We start from the raw sequence: 25,405 nt of genomic DNA, 5'->3' as shown, positions 1-25,405 counted from the left end.
CCCCTCTTGACAAAATCCCACCAAACTATGAAGTAACATTTATATCAAGATCTAAAATCGTTTTGCAAACCTTTGTACAGATTTGGCAAATGCCACCACATTTATAAGCCTTTAAAAGATTTTAGGACCCCCCTTCTAATTTTGTTCCCTCTTGACAAAACAGCACCACACTTTGGAAAGCCATTCAGAATCAGCTCTACAATGAAATTCCAAAATGTCATGCAGTTTCATTGAGTGGCACCAAAGTTATAAACCATCCAAAAACTGCTTTTCACCAACCCTGTAATTCCCAAACATCACAGGACTTCTCCAGACTGTTGGTGGACATCGGAGAAGAAAAACGTCAGTTTTGGGGGCTTTTTAAGGCCATATCCCATCCCATCCCCATCACCCCTCACCTCTCCACATATTGTTTCATTCATATGCCAAGAGCAGTGTTGTGTTTTTAATATGTTTTTACTGCAGTGTTCACGGACATCAGCCACTGGAATCCAGCATAGCGACCGTTTACAAATTTGTCGCACCTCACGCTTTTCACCATCCAATCAGCGGGCGCATCCGATGTCCGCAGATATCATGTCGCCCTCTGGACCAACCAGAGGCAATGTCCGCGGAACCTAACAGGGAAGTTTTGTTTTTTTTTTGTTTGTTTATTGTTTTTCTAGAGCGTGCCGCACCCTGGGGTATCCGGGGGCTATACATGACAGCTTAAATACAATAATACAGTAGGACAGCAATTAATAGAAGAATGGTATATATACATACAGTAGTGCACTACATGCCGTAGTGCAGTTAAGACAGCAGTAATTTCAGAATGGTATTAATACAGTAAAATACAGGTAATACAGTTAGAGTAAGCGGCATATCGATACAGTGCAATGTCTGTAGGAGCACAATACACTAAGCATACGTCAATACAGATGCCAGTGAGGGAGGATTTTACATGAGGTGGTATATTTGGATTATGGGCAGCAGATTAGTACACTTTAGTGTGCCATGTCCTTCGTGAAAAGCCATTCTTTGGTGTTAAACCTAAAGCTCTGTAGGTTAGAGTCAGTGCGCAGGTTGGGTGGGAGGGCATTCCATGCTTGGGCTGCTTGTACCAGGAAGCTGGTGCCTGCGGCCCTTTTGAGGTTGAAGCATGGTAAAGCGATACAGCAGGAGTTTGCTGATCTCGTAGGTCTAGCAGATGTTTTTAGAGCTATTTGTCTATGAGATATTTAGGGGCCGCATTATGAAGACATTTGTGGGTGATGGAGACAAGTTTGAAGTATATTCTGTCCTGGATAGAGAGCCATTTATGTTTTTTTCTTGTTTCAGAGATGTGGTCCTTTCTTGGGATGTCCAGTGCAGTACTTAGTGCGTTGTTTTGCAGGGTTTGTAGTTTACTTAGTACTTTTTTATTAGCACCTGCATACAGGGCATTGCAGTAATCAAGAATGGATAAGATTAGTGCATGTGCCAGGATCATGCGACTGTTGGTAGAGAGATAACTTTTGCAAGCATGGATTATTTTGCAGGTGTAAGCTGTCACTGTTGCAGTGGCATTAGCTTGTTTCTTAAAGTTTAGGGCCGAGTCTAAATAGAAACCTAATGTTTTAGTTTCCTTGGCCGTCGTAATCACGTTGCTGTCTATGTTGAAGAAGGTGTATTTGGGGTTGCGCCTAGTATGAGAATTTCAGTCTTGTCATTCAGGCACAAGCTATGGGTAGCCATGCATGCCTGAATGACGAGGTAGATTTCATTTAGCCGGTCATTGTCCAAGTCGTAGTTGTCAGATAGCGGGATGAGTATCTGGGTGTCATCTGCATAATTGGTGTAGATGACACCCAGATGATCCAGAATGTCAAATAGGGGTTTCGTAAACACATTGTATAGTGTAGGGGAAACACAGGATCCTTGGGGGACTCCGCAAGTGATAGGAGTGAGGTCCACTGCGTCACTGGGGGAGAATACTATCATTGTTCTGTTATTGAGAAAAGATTTAATCCAGGTAGTGGCCTCAGGGGAGAAATGTGCTGCTGATGCTAGGTGCTTACATAGTGTGTTATGATCAACCAAATCGAAGGCCGCAGAGAGGTCTAGTAGTAGAAGTAGTGCACATTGTCTCTTGTCTTTGATTAGGTTCATCTGCATTTTTAGATCTAGTAGCGCTGTTTCTGTTCCATGAAGGGGTCAAAAACCAGATTTTCTTAGCCCTAAGAGGTTGTTGAGCTCTAGGTAGGATTGGATCTGGAGATATGATGCCTTGTCAATGATTTAGAGAAGGAAGGGGACTGTCGTTATAGGCCTGTAGTTGGTTGGGATAATTGGGTCAAGGGAAAAAATTTTGAGCAAGGGCAGTACCCCTGCGTCTTTCAGGTTGGTAGGAACCTGGCATGAATTGAAGGAGGCGTTTATGATCCTGGTGATGAAAGCGGTGAGGTCTCTACTTGCATCTTTTATCATTTGGGCAGGGCAGATGTCACCTTGGCATCTTGAGGGTTTCAGAGAATTCATGGTTCATGGTTTTTTCGACCTCTGTGGTGGTGACTTGGGCAAAACTGAATTCAGGTATAGTGTTGGTGAGGATCGAAGAATTCAGATGCCGGGTGGAGTCAGTGCCCCTTATGCTAAGTCTCTTAGAGGCAATTTTCTTTTGGAGTGTAGAGATTTTGTTTGCTAAGGCGTTTTGTATGCTGGTACACCAGTCTTTATTTTTTAGAAGGGAGTGGTCTGCAGACCGAACCCAGATATCACAAATGTATTTGTACCTACTTTTTGGTCGTTTTAAAATAGACTACTGGACGGATTTACACAAAATTTACAAAAGCACGCTTTCGGGACCAAGCCACTGCTCCTGACGCACATTTGGTGTAAATCCGTCCGGTAGTTTGGGCTGTAGGCGTCAGCTGATTTTTTTCCATTGCGTCTATGGGAAAAAACAAACATTTTGGCATCCCACTATAACTTTGCCCCCCTGCCTTAACAAAATCTCACCAAACTTCGCAGAATCAATCTGACGGGGCCATAGACTTTTTTTGCAAAGTTTTGTAAGGATACCTCCAGGGGAGGTGAAGTTATAAGCCGCCTAAAAGTGCTCTTCCTATGGGTTGAGCAACTTAACCATAACTACAGGGCTGCTACCGCAGACCCTGTAATATAGGGTATATTGTATGTAGGGTCCGGTAGTATAGAATACGATAGGATAATATAGGAGGCTACCACTGACAGGTGCCATGAAACACCACATTGCGTTCATAATAAATACAAAAACAGCAAATTAATTCAGAATGTCTGGAGAGGCACCATGGGAGGAAACAGATTAGTAAACCCAGGTAAACCAGGAAACCTCGGTAGACCCTTCTTCCATAAAATTCTCTCTGGTTCTATAGACAAACGTCATCAATTGAATAAAACCATATGCTAGCCTTTTTCAACCTGCACACTCACATTAATCTGAATTGAGAAAGCATGGAGCGTGCTGATTATAAGCAACTAACGTCCATGCAGCCATTCAGCTCTACAGCTGTGAATGTTATGGGCCATTCCTTACCTCAGCTGAATCGCGCAGAGGTATTCCCTCGCTGACTTCCATTGTTATTTTCCAGGTTTAGGAATAAGTGAGAGTGAGAGTCGTAGACACGCTCCCTTTGTTCAAATGTATTTAAACCACAATCCAGGGCGATGATATTAAAAATCTGGCACATAAACTGATAAACTCACAACGCTTCAGCTGATTTTCAATGGGCATGCTTAAAGCAGAGACACTAATCTCTTGAGAATGCCTAAGCTTGGTCAGTGCAGTCATGTGCCATGGTTGTTCTCTATGCGGCGGGAGACTTTTGAGTATCCGATCTGGCTCCCCTCTAGCTTTATACTTACAAAATCGACTCTGCATGTGCTTAAAAAAAGGTTAAGCAACGTCTACATTTCCCAAATGTTTCCCAGAATACAAATCAAATATGAAAAAAAGTGAGTCCATTTTGCATTTCGGCTATCTGGTTTTAGTTTATGACAGTGCTATTTAAATGTAAGGCAGTTGCGTCAAGTAAAACTTTACGGTAGTTGCGTCTCAAAAATTGTACCCAGATCGGGATATTTTACAGGTTTATTTTTTCAAGAGGAAATGAAAAAAAAAAACAATTAGATCGGCAGGCAGATCTGTTGGTGGACACGTTCAGTATTCTAATACTTCAGCATACATGAAACCCTCCCGATTTCGGCTGGAGACTGACTATTTTTTATTTAAAAAATCGATATTCACTGATTGCCTGAGTGTGTGTGTCCCTAAGTATATGGTGGTATCACTTGAATATGTGTTCCATCCGGATTGGATAGCCTGACATCAAATCGGAGCCACCAGCACTGTCATACCCATTTAGCCACTGGGGATAGAATTAGAGATGTGTCAATCATCAGTTAGTGTGAACTTTTCTCCCTGCCTTGTGCAAATGTTGACTGTGAGTAGTATGAGATGGTAGGAGAAGATGTGAGTAGACGCTCTTCCTTTAAGTGTCAAGCCTAGAATGCTACATTTTAGTTCCAGTCTGTTGTTCAGTGGCATGTCAGTTTGTTGAGCTGTTGTTCATCGGAGTCGAGTGCTCTTCTACTTCTTGTCCCATTTTAAAGGAGTCATCTCACCTATGTCCAATTGCCCAATTTGTGGGGGGGACTAAGCAGAGATGGTCCTGTCTCTAATTTGTCCTGACTTGCAAGTTTATTTTCCGGTCGTTCTTCACACTGGGATATGTGTGTTCCTATGGTGCTTATTCATGATGTGAAAAAAGTGCAAAATTCAACAACACTACACAGGACTATTGTACTGCAGCAAATCATAGGCACACGCATCAGAAAATTGTGCAACTGATAAAAGTGTACATTAAAAATATATTTCTGAAGCACATTTTTACAGCAGTGCCTAATAAAGTGTCCTACTTCTGGAAAATGCCAGTCATATGTCAGTCATACTCCTATCAGTTTTAATCATCATGGCATGAGATTTGTCATTTAATGCACATCATTTTTCCTAGGGGAGTTAAGAAATATAATAGCAGGACCGCCAGAAAATATTCGAATCTAGGTTTTTGCCAACATGCCAGGCTATGAAATATGTCAAGGTCCAGCTCACTATGCGAGCTTGTCAGTTGAACATATCCAAGACTGTTTCAAATGTATCCAGTTAATTACAGATTGTCATCATCATTCCCGTTTTAACACTGCCATGCATACCCTTATTGCCACTTTAAAGCACAATATCATGCTGTAAGATAAATTGCTATGCCCTCTACGTTGCCAATGGAACATTGTGATGCCAGTCTCTTCAAATTCCATGCTATTGAAGACTACAAAAACACATCCTCGTGCTATGTCTGAAATGTTCCAAGAAAATGAGTCTTATCAATGATGATGTTAAGCCAATGTTGCCTGGGTAATATACATTATCTTGCTGGTTTCAAAATTAGCCCATGACAATTGTTATGACATACAGTCTGATCAAAGCAATGCCACCTGCAGCAGTACAACACATCTGCATGTATGCATTATAATTTACCCCATTACCCGTTAATTCCATGACCTTTCTGCAGAATTACTGCCAAATTCGTTTGCTCTTACCACTACTTGGTCCGGTGTGCTTACTGCCAGATCACTAGTAACAGTAGGTCAGTGTTGCTCACCATTTGCGGAGCCGCTGTGGATTTTTGCGAATTTACAGTGAGCTGTATTTCTTCCCTGGTGCATCTAATGGTTTTTGGAGAAGTTGAAGAATCAGCTCCAGCTGTATGGTGAAGTTGCTCCTTAACGTCACCTTCAATCTCAGAATTTGGCTGTGTGGTACAATTGACGGCAATTCCGTACTGCCGAATAGAGTGACAGATATGGATTTACTTCCAAAAATGTACATTGATGCAGAACTAATGAGGTCCAATGAGTTTTACTAGTGAAACACTGAAATCTCTTTTTTTTTTTTTTTGTGGAATTACCATTTTCTGGGAGGAAATGTGGACACAGCTACATACCCCAGGAAACAAGGTCATGCTAGTGTTGTCCCACTGAAGAACATAGTCAAGCTGGCATCTACGTTTCTACCAGAACTGCCTCCATCTCACCTCCCATTACCCCATGAATAGCCCCATGTGACTCACTGACGCCAGAGCTATACCATGTGCATCCCATTAACTCCTAAGGTAGCCCTCGAAACGCTAATTTTCCTAGGTACATTGCATTGTCATCTGATTTGTCTGTGGATGTCCCCTTGTCCTTTGCATCACTCCAACAACTGTCCCATGTCGGGATCTTCAGTAAAACTCTCTGTCACAGAATTTAAAACTGATAGATGCAGAGACAGAAGACGGGCAGAGTGGTGCAGAATGTTGTTAGGCAGAAACCTGTGCAGTTCCCTTAGGGATCACTGCAAAAGGCTTAAGACTACAGGTGTATGGCTGGAAGAAGGTATATTCAACGTGCAAATCTAAAGTATTAAAAAAGGTCTGAATTGTTCCATATAAATCCACAGTAGATCTGGTGTCTGTAATACGTCTTGAAATGTATTGTACTCATAGACGAATCAGCCGACACGTGTTTCAACCCCCTGGGTCGTTGTCAAGGCTTTAAGTATATCCATATCCAATAACACAAAACAGGAAATTGCAAAAATAATCAGGTAATTTAGAAACGTCCAATGAGAAATATGAAAATAAGGTGGTTTGAATTGTTAAACAAAAATAAAAATAAAATAAAAGTTCAATCATTACGTGATTTTCACATGCCATTTGAAAAAATTGTATTAGGTAAATAACCATACCATGTTTCAGTTGAACGCAGAAAGTTGTCAACAAAAGATGGTGTTGGCATCAATCCAAAATTGTAGAATAGGTATAATAAAAGTGAAAAATAAGTTGAAAGATTGTTGTTAGAAAATTATCTTGGAAACAATGATGATAATAAACAATGAGAGCATCTCATGGGTCACCCATGGTTGAACAGGATATATATTAATGTGCTGCCAGAGACAGGCCAAATGTCCTATGAAAAATAGAAAGTACGACTCCAAAGTGAGGTGAAAAATAAGTGGTGAGCCTAGTAACAAAGGTAATTAAATTGGTGTTAAAAAAATTAATGCAGAAAAAAGCCAACAAATAACATACCAATGTTGCTAGAGATATATAAGAGTATCTCAGTAGTGATAGGGTAAACAGAATCTGTAAGGAATCCAAATAAAAATATATGGTGAAATAATTAATTGAAAACTCGAGCATCCAATGTTAATGTAAATTATCTAAAAGGGTATCAGCTTACCCTATAGTAATCATAGCAATGTAGAACGTTCTAATTTAGTAAAGTGGAGGTCATCAGGCAAAGTCTGTAATGACAAGAAATTGGATAAAACCTGTTAGGTTTCTCTGCTACAAGTGCTGCGGTGAAAAATACCACAAGTTACATATGAAAGGGCATACCTGTATATGTGGGTGAATCCCAGGTGTCAGTGGTCGGGGCTCAATCCCCAATACTGTAATAGTTCTGGCAGTGTTGTGTCCGTGTATGCAAACTGGCGGCAAATCGATATGAAAAAGTGAGCGGTAAGCGTTGCCATGTCAGACGCGAAGTGCGCGTACGTCGCGGGCCGCACGCACAACGCGAGCTACGCACATGACGAGAACTGCGTGCATGACGCCAAGCGCACAGATGCGTGCGTGTGACGTCACGCGTACCTACCCTGCGCCCGTGTTAGCCAATAGTGTGAGAGTGTAATTGGAAGTGGCAGAATAAAAATAAAGATGTCAATTAACACTTAAGTCCAAGAAAAAAGGGAATAGACAAAGGAAAAAGTCAAAAAGTGGATTGGTGTAAGGATATAATGATAGTGGTATCTATTCATAGGGAATAGGATCAAAGTAAATAAGTTTATGGTTGGGGGCAAATGGGATGCTCTCATGAGCTATGATATAATTTAATTTACTGTTAGAACTGCTAGTAGCAAATGAGTGACAAGAGGGAAGGCAGGATAAATTACAAATAATTGATAGCTAATCCATATTGAAAAATGCTACTATGTCACAGTTAATAAAGACATTGGTTCACATGTTAACAAATTATACTACTGCTGCTCACAATTGAGTAATGTGCATGAGAACATTATAATACGATAATAATAGACATAAATAGATAGTTTTTCTAAAAGCAGGTGTTAAAAGCTCCATGGCGCTAAGGGACCTCGTACTCAGGCGGTAAGGGTCGGCGCTGTTTACGCTGCCGTAAACCCCTTACCACCTGGGTCGTAATGAGGCCCCTAGTATTTAAGGTGTTATGGTGGACAAAGATTTCTAAATCCAAAAAAGTGATTGTCATGGGATTAGAATGTCCTGTCAGAGCAATAAAAAAGTTATTATTATTGGCATATGTCACAAATTAATCAAAGTGGGAACCAGTGCCATTCCAAATGATCAAAATGTCATCTATATACCTCTTCCAACAAATCAGTTGATTATGAAATGTTTTGTTCTTGAGTATATGGGTTTCTTCATAATGTGACATGAAAAGATTGGCCAATGATGGCGCGAATTTGGCGCCCATCGCTACACCTTTCTATTGTAAATAATATACTTGGTTAAAGAGGCGAACATTGTTTTTTAAAGCGAATCTGAGAAAGGATTTGCTCATCTGGATATGTTGGTAATATGACACAGATGAATTACGAAAAACATAAACCACTGCCCGTATAGCTAGATCATGTTTAATATTGGAGTAAAGTGCTGTAACATGCAACATTGCTAACCTGAAATTGGGTTGCCAAGTAATATCTTGTAATATCTGCAGAACATGTGTACTATCTCTAAGATATGTGGTCATCTGTAGAACCAACGGTTGGAATATTTGATCCAAGTATTTTGAGATTCCTTCCGTTACCCACCCAATCCCACTCATAATGGGTCTAACTTCAGGTAGTTCAACAAAGTCTTTATGAATTTTGGGTAGGAAATATAAGGTGGGCATTGTAGGGTGAGTAATGGAAAGGAAAGCTTTCTTGTCATCTGTTAAATGCCCTGAGGTATGCCATTCATTGATAAGAGAATGCAATTCTTGTACAATTACACGTGATTCAGCAGGGTACGTGTATTACAGGGTTCGCAGGAACTTTCACACGCGAAAGGGCCTGTGCGAGTGGGGTACGTGTATTACAGGGGTGCGCGGGAAGTTTCACACGCGATTGGCCTGGGTACGTGTATTTCAGGGGTGCGCGGGAAGTTTCACACGCGATTGGGCTGGGTACGTGTATTTCAGGGGTGCGCAGGAAGTTTCACACGCGATTGGAGTAGGGTACGTGTATTACTGGGCTGCGCATGAAGTTTCACACGCGATTTTGCTATCAGAGCGGGGAATGTGTATTTCGGGGGTGCACGGGGAGTCCTACACGTGAATTGGCAGTGTGGGTTCCCCCAGTTGTTCCCTCTACCCCTTCCACGGCCCCTGCAGGCAGCCCACACCACAGGGGACTACCCTGCACCCCTGGTCATGTCCCGCAGGCAGCCCATCCACCATTGGCATGCCCCCCAGGCATGCCACATGTCACGTTGCAATATGATCACCAACTCATGTCTCCCAGCACCCCCACCCCCAGCAGTGTAGGGCACCTGCCAGCAGGCCCCCACTCATGTCCCACACATGTCCCCCTGCACCTCTGCCCCCCAGCAGTCAGGGGCACCTGCCAGCAGGCCCCCACACATGTCCCCGAGCACCCCCACCCCCAGCAGTCAGGGGCACCTGCCAGCAGGCCCCCACTCATGTGCCCCATCACCCCCACCCCCCAGCAGTGCAGGGGCACCTTCCAGCAGGCCCCCACACATGTCCCCCAGCACCGCCACCCCCCAGCAGTCAGGGGCACCTGCCAGCAGGCTCCCACACATGTCCCCCAGCACCCCCACACCCCAGCAGTGCAGGGCACCTGCCAGCAGGCCCCCACTCATGTCCCACACATGCCCCCCTGCACCCCCACCCCCCAGCAGCCAGGGGCACCTGCCAGCAGGCCCCCACTCATGTCCCACACATGTTCCCCTGCGCCCCCAGCAGTCAGGGGCACCTGCCAGCAGGCCCCCACACATGTCCCCCGCACCCCCACCCCCAGCAGTCAGGGGTACCTGCCTGCAGGCCCCCACACATGTCCCCCTGCACCCCCACCCCCCAGCAGTCAGGGGCACCTGCCAACAGGCCCCCACTCATGTCCCCCAGCACCCAAACCCCCCAGCAGTGCAGGGGCACCTGCCAGCAGGCCCCCACACATGTCCCCTAGCACCCCCACCCCGCAGCAGTCAGGGGCATCTGCCAGCAGGCCCCCACACATGTCCCCCAGCTCCCCCACCCCCAGCAGTGCAGGGCACCTGGCAGCAGGCCCCCACACATGTCCCCCAGCACCCCCACCCCCAGCAGTCAGGGGCACCTGCCAGCAGGCCCCCACACATGTCCCCCAGCACCCCCACCCCCCAGCAGTCAGGGGGACCTGCCAGCAGGCCCCCACACATGTCCTCCTGCACCCCCACCCCACAGCAGTCAGGGGCACCTGCCAGCAGGCCCCCACACATGTCCCCCAGCACCCCCACCCCCCAGCAGTCAAAGGCACCTGCCAGCAGGCCCCCACTCATGTCCCCCAGCACCCCCACCCCCCAGCAGTGCAGGGGCACCTGCCAGCAGGCCCCCACTGTTAGGCAGAAACCTGTGCAGTTCCCTCTGGGACCACTGCAAAAGATTTAGGACTACAGGTGTTTGGCAGTAAACCCACTTGGTAGCAGTCTGTACCACACAGATTCACTTGGTAGCTGTGGCTGAGCAGTCAGACTTCCCTCAAGAAAAGTTAAGCAGTATGTGGAGTATACAATATAGGGCAATTCTTCACAGTAAGACAAGCAAACATGCAACGAGGCTCAGTGTAAAGATATTAAGGTATTTATTTATAACGGAACATCTATGGAAAACACTATGGCACTATCACGGCAAACACTTCAATCACAATTACTCTACGAAGAAGAAACAATCAATCCCCCTAACAATATTTCGACAAGTCTAGGTTCTACCAGCATCACTTATTTTCAGGCAGAGGTGTATGCCTCAACCTAGATGGCACTCTAATATTAGTTAGGATGGGAGAGAAAAATAAGCAGGTTACGAAATCAACACAGTTCAATACTTCACGGGAAAAATGCAAGGCAAGAAGGCAAGAACCACAATAGATCATAAAGTTCAGAGGCCAGGCCCACTCGGAGAGAGGCAAGGCGATATGTTCCAAAAAGTCTCTTAGTGGAAATGCGTTCGATTCTTTGTAGCAAATTGTTATCGCCAGATTGAACCAGTTCAGAACAATACGTGAGAAAGCTTGTAGGCGACCCAATGGAAAGGAGAGGATTAAGACACCTCACTCGAACCGATCAAAAGGGAAGCCAGGCGGACACGGTACCTTGTTTGTGGAGAGACAGCTCCGGCGGGGGCAGTTGTTCCTAGTGGTGGATGCACGTCGGGTCTTTGCCAAGAGTAGAGATGATCTCGTCGTCGAAGGAAAGTGAAGTCCGGTGCACCACCAGGGAAGAGACCAGCCGCGGAGTGCTCCGTCACAAGGCACCACATTTTGGTCGCAGTACAGGGGTAGTGGCTATCCGGTTGCCGAGGTGCTCTGCACGGGCAATTCGACCACTGCGTCCTGAGGCGAAGAAAAAGCAAAGGGGACTGGTTGTTCCCACCAGTCAGGGGGAGAGACTCTCCGGCAGGGAGATCTCCTCTGTCGTCGGGAAGTGGTGAGTCGGATCTGCAGGGCTCCACCGGGAGTGTCGTCGTGCAGGTCGGCTCAGCGTTACCCTCATCGGATTCTTAGGTCCTGTGGCGACTTCTGAAGATCCAGTCCCAAAAGCCCTGCTTTTATGCAGAAAACCGCCATTCATTCAGCCTAGCTGTCAATCAACACATGCTAAGTGGTGAGCGGGGAGGCTCACCACTTGGGCCAATCACACCAGAGTGCGACCGGAGTTGGCAAGGCAACTCGGTCCAGGGTGCCTAAACCCCCTCCCACACCCCTGTGGTAACCCAGACAGAATGGCACCACTTTGGAGGGTCTCTGTACAGAGGCCCGCCAAAAGTGGAACAAAGGGCTCAACCTTTGGTTTAGGAGTCACAGAGACGAACACAGATGCCATTTTAAAAACCGAGTTCTGGCAGAAAATACCATCCGATAAACTTATTTAAGATAAGTAGACCGGTGGTATGTTAGAGATTAACGAGGAAAAGTATCAATCTCCAACAATGGGAAGAGTCCCATAGGGTTATGTTCGGGGTCGAACATAACAAGTAGTTTCCACTGCCACCAGCCAAAACTCGACGAGGGGGGACGGGATAGTGCCCCCTCGAATAACAGATCCAGGAGTAATCGAATTACCCCTACTAGTACGTCCACAATAGGATGGTTGGTACTAGTTCTGTTAGTAAATTTAGGTCTAGTAAAGCCAATGGTGACTTTACATGCCCGGGGAGACAGTAGTCAGTCCCCGGGTATGGAGTCTATGATGGAGGTCCGCTAGGATGCCCCAGTGTTGCGGCACGTAGGGTGCGGTGTAACACACATAGCAGACATATGAGACCGTATGGAGTAAAAGACCCCATAGCCCATAGAACACATTGACATTCAAAGGAATTACACACATTCATGTCCAAGAGTGGGAGGAAAAGAGTCCCACTCTTGGCAGGATGGAAAAAACAAACTCCAGAAATCCAGCAAAGCTGCTGGGGGACTCACTAGGTTAGAAAATTCAGCCTAAACAGAGAATTGTCCCTAACACTCGCCACCCCCAGACTAAGGGACAGGAGGATTTAATCCACTCCTGGATGAATCTCATACCTCTAGTCGATGACATACATCCTAGAGAGACCATCAGCATTTTGGTGGTGACATCCTGACCTGTGCTCAATGGTGAAATCAAACCCTTGCAGGAGATCGACTATCTCAATAGTTTTGGGTTTTCCCCTTTCATTTGCATTAACCATCTCAAGGGTTGGTGGTCAGTCTGAAGTACAAAAGTAGAACCATACAAGTACGGCCTAAACTTCTTCAGAGCCCACACAATAGCAAAGCACTCTCTTTCGATTGTTGCCCACCTTGTTTCAGGATCCTTCAGCTTGCGGCTGATGAAGCAAACAGGGTGCTCCCTACCTTTCCCATCCAGTTGACTGATTACGGCACCTATTCCTACATTTGAAGTATCTATCTGCACAATGAAGTGTTGGCGGTTAGCAGGAGCTCTGAGTACTGGGGCTTGGCAAAGAGCCTTTTTCAGGTTTTCAAAAGCCTGATTGCACTCCTCGTTCCATTTAACCTTTTTAGGAAATTTGGGCGAGGAGATGACATTCAGTGGAGAAGCTATGGTCCCATAGTTCTCTATGAAATTCCTGTAATACCCAGTGAGGCCTAGGAAGGCTCTCACTTGGGTTTGAGTAGTAGGTGTTGTCCAATTTTGCACAGCTTCAATCTTACTGAGCAAAGGCCTTATTTCTCCACCTCCTACCTCATGTCCAAGATAGACTACCTTACTCTGTCCAATTTGGTATTTACTCGCCTTTATGGTCAGATTGGCTCGTCCAAGAGCCTGCAAAACATCTCTCAGGTGGGTTACATGTTCTTCCCAGGAATTGCTGAACACTGCAATGTCATCCAAGTATGCCATGCAGAAGTCCTCCATCCCATTCAGAACCTGGTTTACCATCCGTTGAAACGTAGCAGGTGCATTCTTCAATCCGAAAGGCATTACCTTAAACTGGTATAAGCCAACGGGGGTAGAAAATGCAGTTTTCTCCTTGGCATGGTTTGTCAGGGCTATTTGCCAATAGCCTGACGTCAAGTCAAATGTGCTGAGGAACTTGGCGGCGCCAAGTTTATCCACCAACTCATCTGTTCTTGGCAAAGGGTGGGCATCAGTCTTGGTGACTGCATTAAGAGCTCTATAATCCACGCAGAATCTAAGCTCTTTAGATCCGGCCTTTGGTACTACACAACTGGGCTAGACCATGGACTAGTAGAGGGCTCTATTACCCCGAGATCAAGCATCTTGCTGACCTCACCTTTCATGTGGGTTTGTACTTTTTCTGACATTCTGTATCCTCTGCTTTTGACTGGCAGACAGTCACCAGTGAGTATGTTGTGCTGGCCCAAAGGGGTCAAGCCTGGCGAAAGAGAGAACAGAGAGGTAAACTGATTCAACATGGATTTTCACTCTTCTTGTTGCTCGGGTGTCAGATTGGTGGAGAGATTTACTCCTTCCATTTTTTCGTCTAAAGGTAAGCCTCTGAGGAGATCCAGAAGAGCTTCACTCTCTTCTTCTTCCTCGGATGATGCTAGAAGTAACGCTCCTACATCGGGTCCTGAGACATACGCTTTGAGTGGGTTGGTGTGAAAGACTGTCGGAGCCTCCTTGGGATTGCCCAAGTCCACCAGATAGTTGACCTCTCTGAGTTTACCCACAACTCTGAAGGGTCCCATCCACTTATCTTGCAAGGCCCTCTGCCTTGTTGGGATCATAACGAGAACGAGCTGGTCTTGAGCGAACTCAACCATGTTAGCCTTTTGATCGTGCCAGTGCTTGACCAATGCTTGTCCAGCTTTCAAGTTATCGCTTGCTTCCGTCATCATGTGCGACATTCTCCTCCGGAGACCTATCACGTAGTCAGTCACTCTGACTGGCTTGGGGGAAGGAGCACTCTCCAACCCCTCCTTAATCAGGGCCAATGGACCTCTGACGGGATGACCATAGAGAAGTTCGAAGGGAGAGTAACCTACTCCCTCCTGAGGGACTTCTCTATAAGCAAAGAGAAGGCATGGGAGTAGAAGGTCCCACTTATGCTTAAGGGTTTCTTCTAAAGCACCTATCATGCTCTTCATGGTTCGGTTGAACCGTTCTACCAACCCATTGGTTTGTGGGTGGTAAGCTGTTGAGAACTTGTAAGTAACTCCACAGGTTTTCCACATGGCTTTCATGTAGTGGGACATAAAGTTTGACCCCCTGTCAGAGATTACTTCCTTAGGAAACCCGACCCTAGTAAAAATACCAAGGAGGGCCTTAGCCACAGCTTGAGCTGTAACAGTCCTCATAGGAATTGCCTCAGGATACCTAGTAGCATGGTCTACTACAACAAGTATAAACCTGTTGCCTGAGGAGGTTGGAGGATCAAGGGGACCAACAATGTCAATCCCTACTCTCTCAAACGGGACTCCCACAACTGGGAGAGGCACTAAAGGTGCCACATTCTTGGAGCCAACCTTACCAAAGGTCTGGCAGGTGTGGCAGCTCCTGCAGTGTTTTTCTACTTCGGCCCCCATCTTCGGCCAATAGAAGTAGAGAGAGAGCCTTTCCTTAGTCTTCTTGAAACTCAAGTGACCAGCCAAAGGAATCTCGTGGGCTAACTGCAAGAACTGTGGTCTGTTCTCTTGGGGTACTACAAGTCGTTTGTAGTCGCCAGGTGCAGACTCGGTCGGTTCACTGTAGAAGAGGCCATCTTCCCAGTGCAACTTGTATTTCCCAGGCTCTTGCCCTTCAGCCTGAGCTTCTTCCTGGTGGCGAAGACCTTCCAGAGTTGGACATTCTCTCTGTCCCTTACTGAAGTCTGCCCTGCTGGGTCCACCTTCTGCCACTAAAGACTGCAGCTCAGGATAGTCAACAGGATCCAGATCTCCAATGAGTTCCTGGCCTTCCATTAGCTCTTCCTCAGAGTCTAATTCTACCACACAGGGTTGTACCTCCCTCTCAGCCTCAGCTGGAGGTGGAGTTACGGGTGTAACTTTGGACAACCGCGGGGAAGTCCGTGTTGGCTGCACTGAAATGCTGGCTGCTGGTTTCGGGATAGAAGTCTTAGGTTTCCCTTTCGCTTCTGATGTCTTGGAGACAGCTGCCGACAATTCCAGTGGAGCAGGAGTGATCTCTTTCTTCATCATCTCCTGGAGAGAACCGCGCATGGTCCTCTCTCTTGCGGGTCTGGTTAGCTCCTGTAACCGTTTACTAGGAGGTCTGGGAGTATGCGATACAACTCCGAGAGTTTTCAAATCGTTACCCAACAGTACGCGTCCTGGTACCTCACTCTGTATGCTGACAGGCATCTTCAAAGTCATGTTGTTACACTGGATGAGAACTGGTAATTGGGGAAGCATCTGCACAGGCCCTCCAGCTAACTTGGTGAGGCGTTTGGGTGCCTTAGCAACATCCTCGGCCTGAAAAAACGATTTATCCACCACAGTTATGCTGGCCCAAGTGTCCCTAATGGCAGGAGTCTCCTGACCATTCACCTGGACACTGTCCTTATAATACTCTTTAGTATTATCGGGGATAGAATTATAGACATCTAAATTCTGTTGTTCCCACAACCCCAGAGATACTAAAGAAACGCTGGCTGAGACTCCAATGGGTTCGTAAGCTAGCAGTAGAAAGTTTCCACTTGCCATTTGGACTTCCTCCTCTGGAGCGAAGGCTAAGGAGACAAGCTGGACCCCTGAAGGTTTACCCTTACATCTGGGATCTCCTTTCACGTGGTCAGTCGAGCCACAAACAAAGCATTTACCGAATGCTTTTTGGAATGACTGCTTGTTCTGACCTCCTTCCGGTTTGGCACCAGAAGACACACTATGCTGCTGTGGTTTTCCCGATGGCTTACCCTTCTGGTTTTGTTTGGGGCCCTCTTTGGAATATGAGTTATTCGAATTCTCTTTTGAGTCTTTTTTAGGCTGTTTTCCCTCATCCTTTTTCTGAGTTGCCCCAGAATCCTTGTGATGGCCCTGTTGGCAACCCACAAGTCAGCAGCTTTAGCTAGCTTCCGGGAATCCAATTCCTTCGAATAAGCCAAGTGCTGTCTGAGCTCAGGAGAACAGGCATCATAAATCGACTCCAACATAAAAAGATTCTTCATACCCTCATAAGTGTTCACTTTGTAACCCTTAATCCATCCCTCTAAGTTTTTCAACCCTTCACTCACCCAGGTAGCCCAAGGGGTACCATCATGCTTTTTGAGGGTTCTAAACCTCTTACGATACTGGGAAGGGGTCTTCCCGAATCTAGCTATCAAAGCTAGTTTCACACTTTCGTAATCCATCTTATCCGCCTCCCCCAACTCCATTACCACATCAGTCACAACAGGAGGGAGCCTAGAGAACAACCAGGGAAGCAAATCATTCCCGGTGATGTCTTGGAGCCCATGATTGTACTCAAACAGTTTTAACCAATCCAACACATCCAATCTCGGTTCATACATACCCACTAATTCCTTCGGCATCCGGGGTCTTTTGGGACTGGAGCTCCTAGAGGAACCAGAGGAGAGAGAAGCATTTTCTATAGACAACTTTTTCATCTCTAACTCGTGATTAAGTTCTATTTCTCTGAGTCTTAACTCAGCTTGCTTCTGCTCAGCCTGGGCATTCATCCGTCTGAACTCGAGCTCTTGGTTTCGTTCAGATTGAGCCAAGAACCGTTTGTATTCTAATTCGAGCTTCATTTTTTCAAGTTCAAAATAAGCAGGGTTACTTGTGGGACCTGGTATGGGCCCCGTAGGCACAGCTGGTAAGGCAGGTAGAAGAGCAGGGGAGACAGTTTCGTTAGCCTCTCCGTCCTCGTCAGCCTCTTCATCGCTATCATCAGAATTACGATTTAGATCAACACCATCACTGTTATCTACAGTTGCTGGAGCACTTGGTTCCTCTGAACCAGTACCCAGACTTTGGTTCGCCAGCAATCTCTCTATTAGTTCTAACTTCTTGCCTCTTACAGAAAAATTCTCTTGCCTACAGAGAGCTCGCAAACTCTCAGTATTTTCACCTGACAAGGATTCTTGACTGTAAGTTTCCATCGTAGACATGTTTTTGAGAGTTGCTTTTTAGTGCTAAGCTTTGCGGTTAGTTATCCTAAAGTGTCAAAAAGCACTTTAAACTCTATACTCGATACAAATCCCACCGCTGTACACCAGTGTTAGGTGGAAACCTGTGCACTGCAAAAGATTTAGGACTACAGGTGTTTGGCAGTAAACCCACTTGGTAGCAGTCTGTACAACACAAATTCACTTGGTAGCTGTGGCTGAGCAGTCAGACTTCCCTCAAGAAGAGTTAAGCAGTATGTGGAGTATACAATATAGGGCAATTCTTCACAGTAAGACAAGCAAACACGCAACAAGGCTCAGTGTAAAGATATTAAGGTATTTATTTATAACGGAACATCTATGGAAAACACTATGGCACAATCACGGCAAACACTTCAATCACAATTACTCTACGATGAAGAAACGATCAATCCCCCTAACAATATTTCGACAAGTCTAGGTTCTACCAGCATCACTTATTTTCAGACAGAGTTGTATGCCTCAACCTAGATGGCACTCTAATATTAGTTAGGATGGGAGAGAAAAATAAGCAGGTTACGAAATCAACACAGTTCAATACTTCACGGAAAAATGCAAGGCAAGAACCACAATAGATCATAAAGTTCAGAGGCCAGGCCCACTTGGAGAGAGGCAAGGCGATATGTCCCAAAAAGTCTATTAGTGGAAATGCGTTTGAGTCTTTGTAGCAAATTGTTATCGCCAGATTGAACCAGTTCAGAACAATACGTGAGAAAGCTTGTAGGCGACCCAACGGAAAGGAGAGGATTAAGACACCTCACTCGAACCGATCACAAGGGAAGCCAGGCGGACAAGGTACCTTGTTTGTGGAGAAACAGCTCCGGCAGGGGCAGTTGTTCATGGTGGTGGATGCACGTCGGGTCTTTGCCAAGAGTAGAGATGAACTCGTCGTCGAAGAAAAGTGAAGTCCGGTGCACCACCAGGGAAGAGACCAGCCGCGGAGTGCTCCGTCACAAGGCAACACCTTTTGGTCGCGGTACAAGGGTAGTGGCTATCCGGTTGCCGAGGTGCTCTGCACGGGCAATTCGACCACTGCGTCCTGAGGCGAAGAAAAAGCAAAGGGGACTGGTTGTTCCCACCAGTCAGGGGAAGAGACTCTCCGGCAGGGAGATCTCCTCTGTCATCGGGAAGTGGTGAGTCGGTTCTGCAGGGCTCCACCGGGAGTGTCGTCGTGCAGGTCGGCTCAGCGTTACCCTCGTCGGATTCTTAGGTCCTGTGGCGACTTCTGAAGATCCAGTCCCAAAAGCCCTGCTTTTATGCAGAAAACCCCCATTCATTCAGCCTACCTGTCAATCAACACACGCTAAGTGGTGAGCGGGGAGGCTCACCACTTGGGCCAATCACACCAGAGTGCGACCGGAGTTGGCAAAGCAACTCGGTCCAGGGTGCCTAAACCCCCTCCCACACCCATGTGGTAACCCTGACAGAATGGAACCACTTTGGAGGGTCTCTGTACCGAGGCCCGCCAAAAGTGGAACAAAGGGCTCAACCTTTGGTTTAGGAGTCACAGAGACGAACACAGATGCCATTTTAAAAACCGAGTTCTGGCAGAAAATACCATCCGATAAACTTATTTAAGATAAGTAGACCGGTGGTATGTTAGAGATTAACGAGGAACAGTATCAATCTCCAACAATGGGAAGAGTCCCATAGGGTTATGTTCGGGGTCGAACATAACAAGTAGTTTCCACTGCCACCAGCCAAAACTCGACGAGGGGGGACGGGACAGTGCCCCCTCGAATAACAGATCCAGGAGTAATCGAATTACCCCTACTAGTACGTCCACAATAGGATGGTTGGTACTAGTTCTGTTAGTAAATGTAGGTCTAGTAAAGCCAATGGTGACTTTACATGCCCGGGGAGACAGTAGTCAGTCCCCGGGTATGGAGTCTATGATGGAGGTCCGCTAGGATGCCCCAGTGTTACGGCACGTAGGGTGCAGTGTAACACACATAGCAAAACATATGCGACCCTATGGAGTAAAAGACCCCATAGCCCATAGAACACATTGACATTCAAAGGAATTACACACATTCATGTCCAAGAGTGGGAGGAAAAGAGTCCCACTCTTGGCAGGATGGAAAAAACAAACTCCAGAAATCCAGCAAAGCTGCTGGGGGACTCACTAGGTTAGGAAATTGAGCCTAAACAGAGAATTCTCCCTAACACCCACACATGTCCCTCTGCACCCCCACCCCCCAGCAGTCAGGGGCACCTGCCAGCAGGCCCCCACTCATGTCCCCCAGCACCCCCAGCCCCCACACATGTCCCCCCGGACAGGTCATCACACTCCAGACCCATGCCCCTCATGGCCACCCAAATCCCACCCCAGTCCAAACACCCCACATTGAATACATAACAAGCATGGCCATGAATCAGTGTCCCTCAGACCCACGCAATGGGGACACATGACTGTGAAAAGATCAACATTGTGACATGCACAAAACAAAAGAGATAAGACCACATCAGTAAAGTATATAATAAATGGTTATTCAATAATTAACCAAATGAATTAAAAAAAACACACAATAATGGAAATAATGAAGAAAAAGCTGCATGTCCAAAATATTTAAAAAAAAATGTGTGAAAGCAGAATCCAAATCAATCCAAAAGCAAATGGGTCCAAAGAGTTTGTCCGTCCAACCAAATCCAAAGTGTAAAAATAAGACACATCCATTGATCCATGGTAAAAAAGAAACTTAAATTAAGTGAAATCCAGTGTAGAACTATACACAAAGTACAAATCCAGGGTCCATGAGCCCAACCATTGAAAGGAAACCTACAAAAACCCTACCTAATGAACAACTATATACAAAAAGGTGGGGCATTGTCCAAGCTCCCCAAATGAAATGAAAACCTAACACTAATTAACTATATACAATGGCAGCGGGCTAGTCCGACGGCTAACTTCCTGATTTCCCGGGCCAGGGCATCATCGAACTCCTGCTCGATGTCCCGGAGGCGGTCCTCTTCTAAGGCCCCGAGGGTTCCCGGGGACAATGACATCCGGACCTCCAGGTCCCTGCGAATTGCCTCGAGGCACTCGGCCCGCCTCAGAGCCCTTTGCATGGAGTTCTCCACCCTGACCATCGTGAGCCGTGCCTCTTCTTCCCGCTGCCGCTCCGCATCTATAGCATGGCCTAACCGCTGCCACACGGAAGACACTTCCCGTCCTGGGTCCTCCTGCCTTCCGGCCGATGCCTGCCCCTCCTTGTTGCTGCTGCTGCTGTGCCTGTGCCCGTGTCCTGGCTCCTGCTGCCTGCACATCCTCCTCCGGCTGGGGTGCCGTTGTTGAGGTGGCCACCCCTGCTGGACGTCCGACTCCCGACTGTGGCAGGGATGTGTCCTCCACCAGCCTGGCCGCAGGGTACCCAGGTGATACATGGGTGGGAAGATGGCACGGAGGACGACTGGCGCATAGGGGGTTCAGGTGAGGAGGGGGTTGAAGCAAGGTTCAGCAAACAGAGGAATCCGGCCTGGGTGACCTGTCCCAGTAGGCTGACGTGGTCAACGAGCCATTCGAGATGACGTGCAGTCTCCCCATGAAAAGACTGCAGGTCACCTCGCATGTCTCGTTGACACAATGCCACCCCACCCAGGACAGGCTCAACCCGGTCCCGGATAGCCACGTCCACAGGGAGAGGAAGGCCAGTTGTTGTAAGCGGATCCCCTCACTGAAAACGGGTCTGACGTAGGCATCCCTGCTGGTGCGGGATGATGCAGTCACAGGATCGGGGACAGGATTACACACAGGCACCTCCGTGGCGGCCTGTGCTGCCTCCTGTCCCTGCCCCTGCACTGCACCACTGGCACCAGTGGAATCCCCATCTCCAGACCCCGTCTCTGTCCCTTGCGCGGCCTCCTCCTCCACCAAACCCCCCACCAACCTGGATGACTCTGTGCCATCTTCCTTCGTCGGACCCTGTGGGGTCTCAGCTGCCCCTTCTGCTGCCGAGGAGTCCAACTCCGACCTCCGCCTCTTGGACCTACCCTCGGCAGCTGCGGCCTGGGACGCGGCGCCGGACTCCTCACTCCCTGACGAGATCACAACCTGGGAGGGGAGCCAGGCCTTGCGTCTCCGGCTGGTGGTGTGATCCCCGCCGCTGTGCTCCACAGCACCCTCTCCGCCCTCTTCATCAGTTGATGCTGCAGACAGGGAGAGATAGGAGACAGGCATCAGGACACTGTACAATGGACTGATACACACATGCCAGTTGCACATGAGTGGCAGTGTCAAACTTCAGACATGGCATCACAATCCCCAACACACATGGCATGTCAACTCACACACCTGAGCAATTCCACAGCCATATGGCAACAGCCAGCACCATCCATACACATACAACAGCATGAGCAGCCAAAGGTGAGCCAGACATCACATGAAACACAGGGAGTGCACTAGACATGCACACACGCCACCACACTTACATGCATGTGTACACCTCCACCAACTGTCGCAGTGATGAGATCGGCATCCATGTCACATCTGGCAATCAGTCTTCTACATATCAGTGTCCCAAGCATCCATGTTGCATCACTGTTGCACCCTTGTGAAATACACACACATGCACATGTACACGGTGCAGATACATGCAGCTGGAACCGACATCCATGTGTGACACCACAACCATGCCAACTTACATACACAGTCATTCAAGCATGTGTGTTCACACATCTGCATTTGGCATGCAAGCTTACACACACATGCACAATCCATGTGTCTCACACATGAGAGGACTTGCATGTGTGAGCCTCACGGCCCTGTACATACACATCCATACATGGCCCTACAAAAACAGATGGGTCTGCCTCTCAAGGAAATGGACATGCAGCACTGGGGATATGCGTTCCAGGACCCTCATTTGATGTTCCGACAGGTGGCCCTCATTTGATGTTCCGACAGGTGGCCCCGGCGCCCCTTAGCATCCGCTGCCTTTAAGAGGCCCCGGACCTTGTTGAGGGTCCTGGACCTGAAGTCCTCCCAGCGCTTCTTGACATGTTGGAATTTTCGGACTGCCACCCCCTCCACGTTGATGGCAGTCACGATGTCCGTCCAGATCCTGGTCTGTCCTTCCTTGCCCCAGGACTTGCTCCACCAGGACACCAACTTCAGTGGCAGTGAAGCTGGTGGCCCTCTTCCTCTCTGGCTGGGGGTTGCCAGTGGTCTCAGATGGTGGTGTGCCTGACATGGCAACCCCAGAGGCAGGCGTGGGTGGGCAACTGGGTCCTGGGGCTGGGCTGTGGAGCGATGGTATCCCAGTCGGGAGTCTTCAGTTCCAGCAGGGGTGGTCACAGCAACTGCACCCCTGCAGATGGCTGATGTGCAGGCAGCAAATAGCAGGGCACGTAGGCAGCAGGCAGGCAGGCAGCAGCAGATGGCAGGTGGGAGCGTGCTCGGGGCTCTTGGGGGCAGGAAAATGGCCTTCAGGGCAGGAGCGTGGTCTTCCGTGTGTTTTCACGTGGCTAGCTTGATACAGAGGCCCTCATTACGACCCTTGCGGAAAGTAACTGACCTGACCGCCATAGCGTAAATAGCATTTCCGCCATTGCACGACGGAGTAAAGTGCGGCTAATTCTGACCCATCGGGCACGAGCACTACGCCATGGCGGAAGTGCAAAGTCCGCGATGGCGGAAATGTCCCCAAAACGCCCCTCACCGCCGTCGTACGGCGCCCTAGGTGCAATTCCGCCACCCATCATAGCGGTCACCGTAATGAGCGGTAATCGCAAAATACGGTGACCGTAAATATACGGAAACGGAAGTAAAAACATGGTCCCGGAACGGGAAACAGCACGCCGTACACCTATAAAATCAGAATCCCAACACAACCATTAAAAATCCTACCCTGAGACACATCCCAACCCGTTAGCCACCCTAGTGAAAACAATAAAAATGGGAAAAGTTGCGAAAAAAGCGTGCGACCGCAAGCGGCAGGTCCACTTCTCCCATGAGGAACTCACCGTGCTCACAGAGACCCTCCAGGAGAATGCTGCCGTCGTCTTCTCGACGCAAATGACCAGGACGGCACTTGCGAACAAGAAGGCCATATGGGCCCTGGTGGCACAGCGGGTAAGTGCGGTGGGGACCGCACCCCGCAACCCACAGCAATGCAGAAAGCGATGGGACGACTTGCGGATACGCGTACGGAGCATACTATCAGCCAACCGTAACATTGCCACAGCTACCGGGGGAGGATCGGAATCACCCATCAAGTTGACCCCCTGGGAAGAAATCTGTGCCTCCACCATTGGAATGGAGAGTATAGAGGGAGTCGGAGGGATGGAGAAAGGAGTGCAGACATCCGAAGAATCAGGTAGGTGGGCCAAATAAAACAATGCTAAATCCACAATGTCCAATCATGTGAAGTACCATGTGTCCACATAGTGCAACAGAAACACATGTCCAGGAGAACGTCCACATACATTGGCCTGATAGCGCACTTTAAAAGTCACATTAAATACATAAATAATTAAAAATCCTAAAAACACCCTCTACACGTGCAGCATGCACACCCTAACTGCAGGCTGCAAAACAACTGCATCCTCAATCCACACAAAAATGAAACCACCTCCAAGGCCCTGACCCAAATAACCCTCAGGTACCACCCCAATGCATGTGATACATTGCCATTCCAATTTCCACAGACCCATAAATAACGCTCGCCCTCCTTTACTCCAACACAGGGTCCGATTCAAACGACGAGCTTCAGGACACCCCTACCAGCACACTTGCAAAGAGGGCCAAGACCAACGGCCAAAGACCCTCCACCTCAGCTGCACGGATCAAGACACGGCAGCAGCACAAATCAAGTGGCAGCACACAGGAGGGGACTTCAACAGGCACCCCAGCAGCCAGCATGCCCACAACAGCAGCACCACAGGTCCCCCCAATGGATGCCACAGAAGGCACTGCTTCTGGTGGCAGCAGCACCATAGGTGACACTGCATTAATGGCAGCATGCTCCGACACAGAAAACGGTGCTGTCGATGTAGGATCCATCCATGACCTGTCTCAATCCCCCTGTTTGTTTCATCCCGTACACCATGAGGATACCACGCAGGGGCACCCACAAGACGACGACTGGCCATCCCCCACAAGCCCTGTGGCAAGGCAACATGAGGTGATCAGCCCCTCTGTGACACCACCGCAAATGGGCATGGCCCAGCAGAGGCAACAGTCCCTCGACCAGGTGATCGTGCAACAGCAGCAACTGGCCACGCTCCTCAAGGAGCATGCTGATGAATGTGGGGGTACTAAGGCAGCCATAGAAACATCTACTGAGACACTAAGGGCAGAAATGGAGAGAAGTACAGAGACACTAAGGGCACAAATGGAGAGAAGCACCGAGAGCCTGAGGGTACAAATGGAGAGAAGCACCGAGAGCCTGAGGGTACAAATGGAGAGAAGCACCGAGAGCCTGAGGGGGGAACTGCATGCGACGTCCAAAGACGTATGTGCTGAACTTGCCGCTGTGCGCCGTGTGCTCACTGAGCTCTCACAAACCCTTAGGGACATGCATGGACG

The 25,405-nt window shown here is 47.9% G+C and overlaps 1 protein-coding gene across 4 annotated transcripts in view; it reads right to left on the bottom strand.

Moving 5' to 3' along the window:
• Nucleotides 1-3,720, bottom strand: part of LOC138521163 (zinc finger protein 282-like) — a 511,590-nt gene extending 507,870 nt beyond the window's left edge. For all 4 annotated transcript variants that reach the window (XM_069633752.1, XM_069633753.1, XM_069633754.1 and 1 more), the window contains exon 1: nt 3,536-3,720. In XM_069633752.1, the coding sequence (XP_069489853.1) occupies nt 3,536-3,577 (42 nt within the window). In that variant the 5' untranslated portion in view covers nt 3,578-3,720. The remainder of the gene's footprint in view (nt 1-3,535) is intronic.
• Nucleotides 3,721-25,405: the final 21,685 nt, after the last annotated feature.

The sequence above is a fragment of the Ambystoma mexicanum genome, chromosome 13 (assembly GCF_040938575.1).
Source record: "Ambystoma mexicanum isolate Mex_15411 chromosome 13, UKY_AmexF1_1, whole genome shotgun sequence".
Classification (NCBI taxonomy): Eukaryota; Metazoa; Chordata; class Amphibia; order Caudata; family Ambystomatidae; genus Ambystoma; species Ambystoma mexicanum.
The sequence above is the reverse complement of the archived record's forward strand: the minus strand, read 5'-3'. Positions and strand labels throughout refer to the sequence as shown.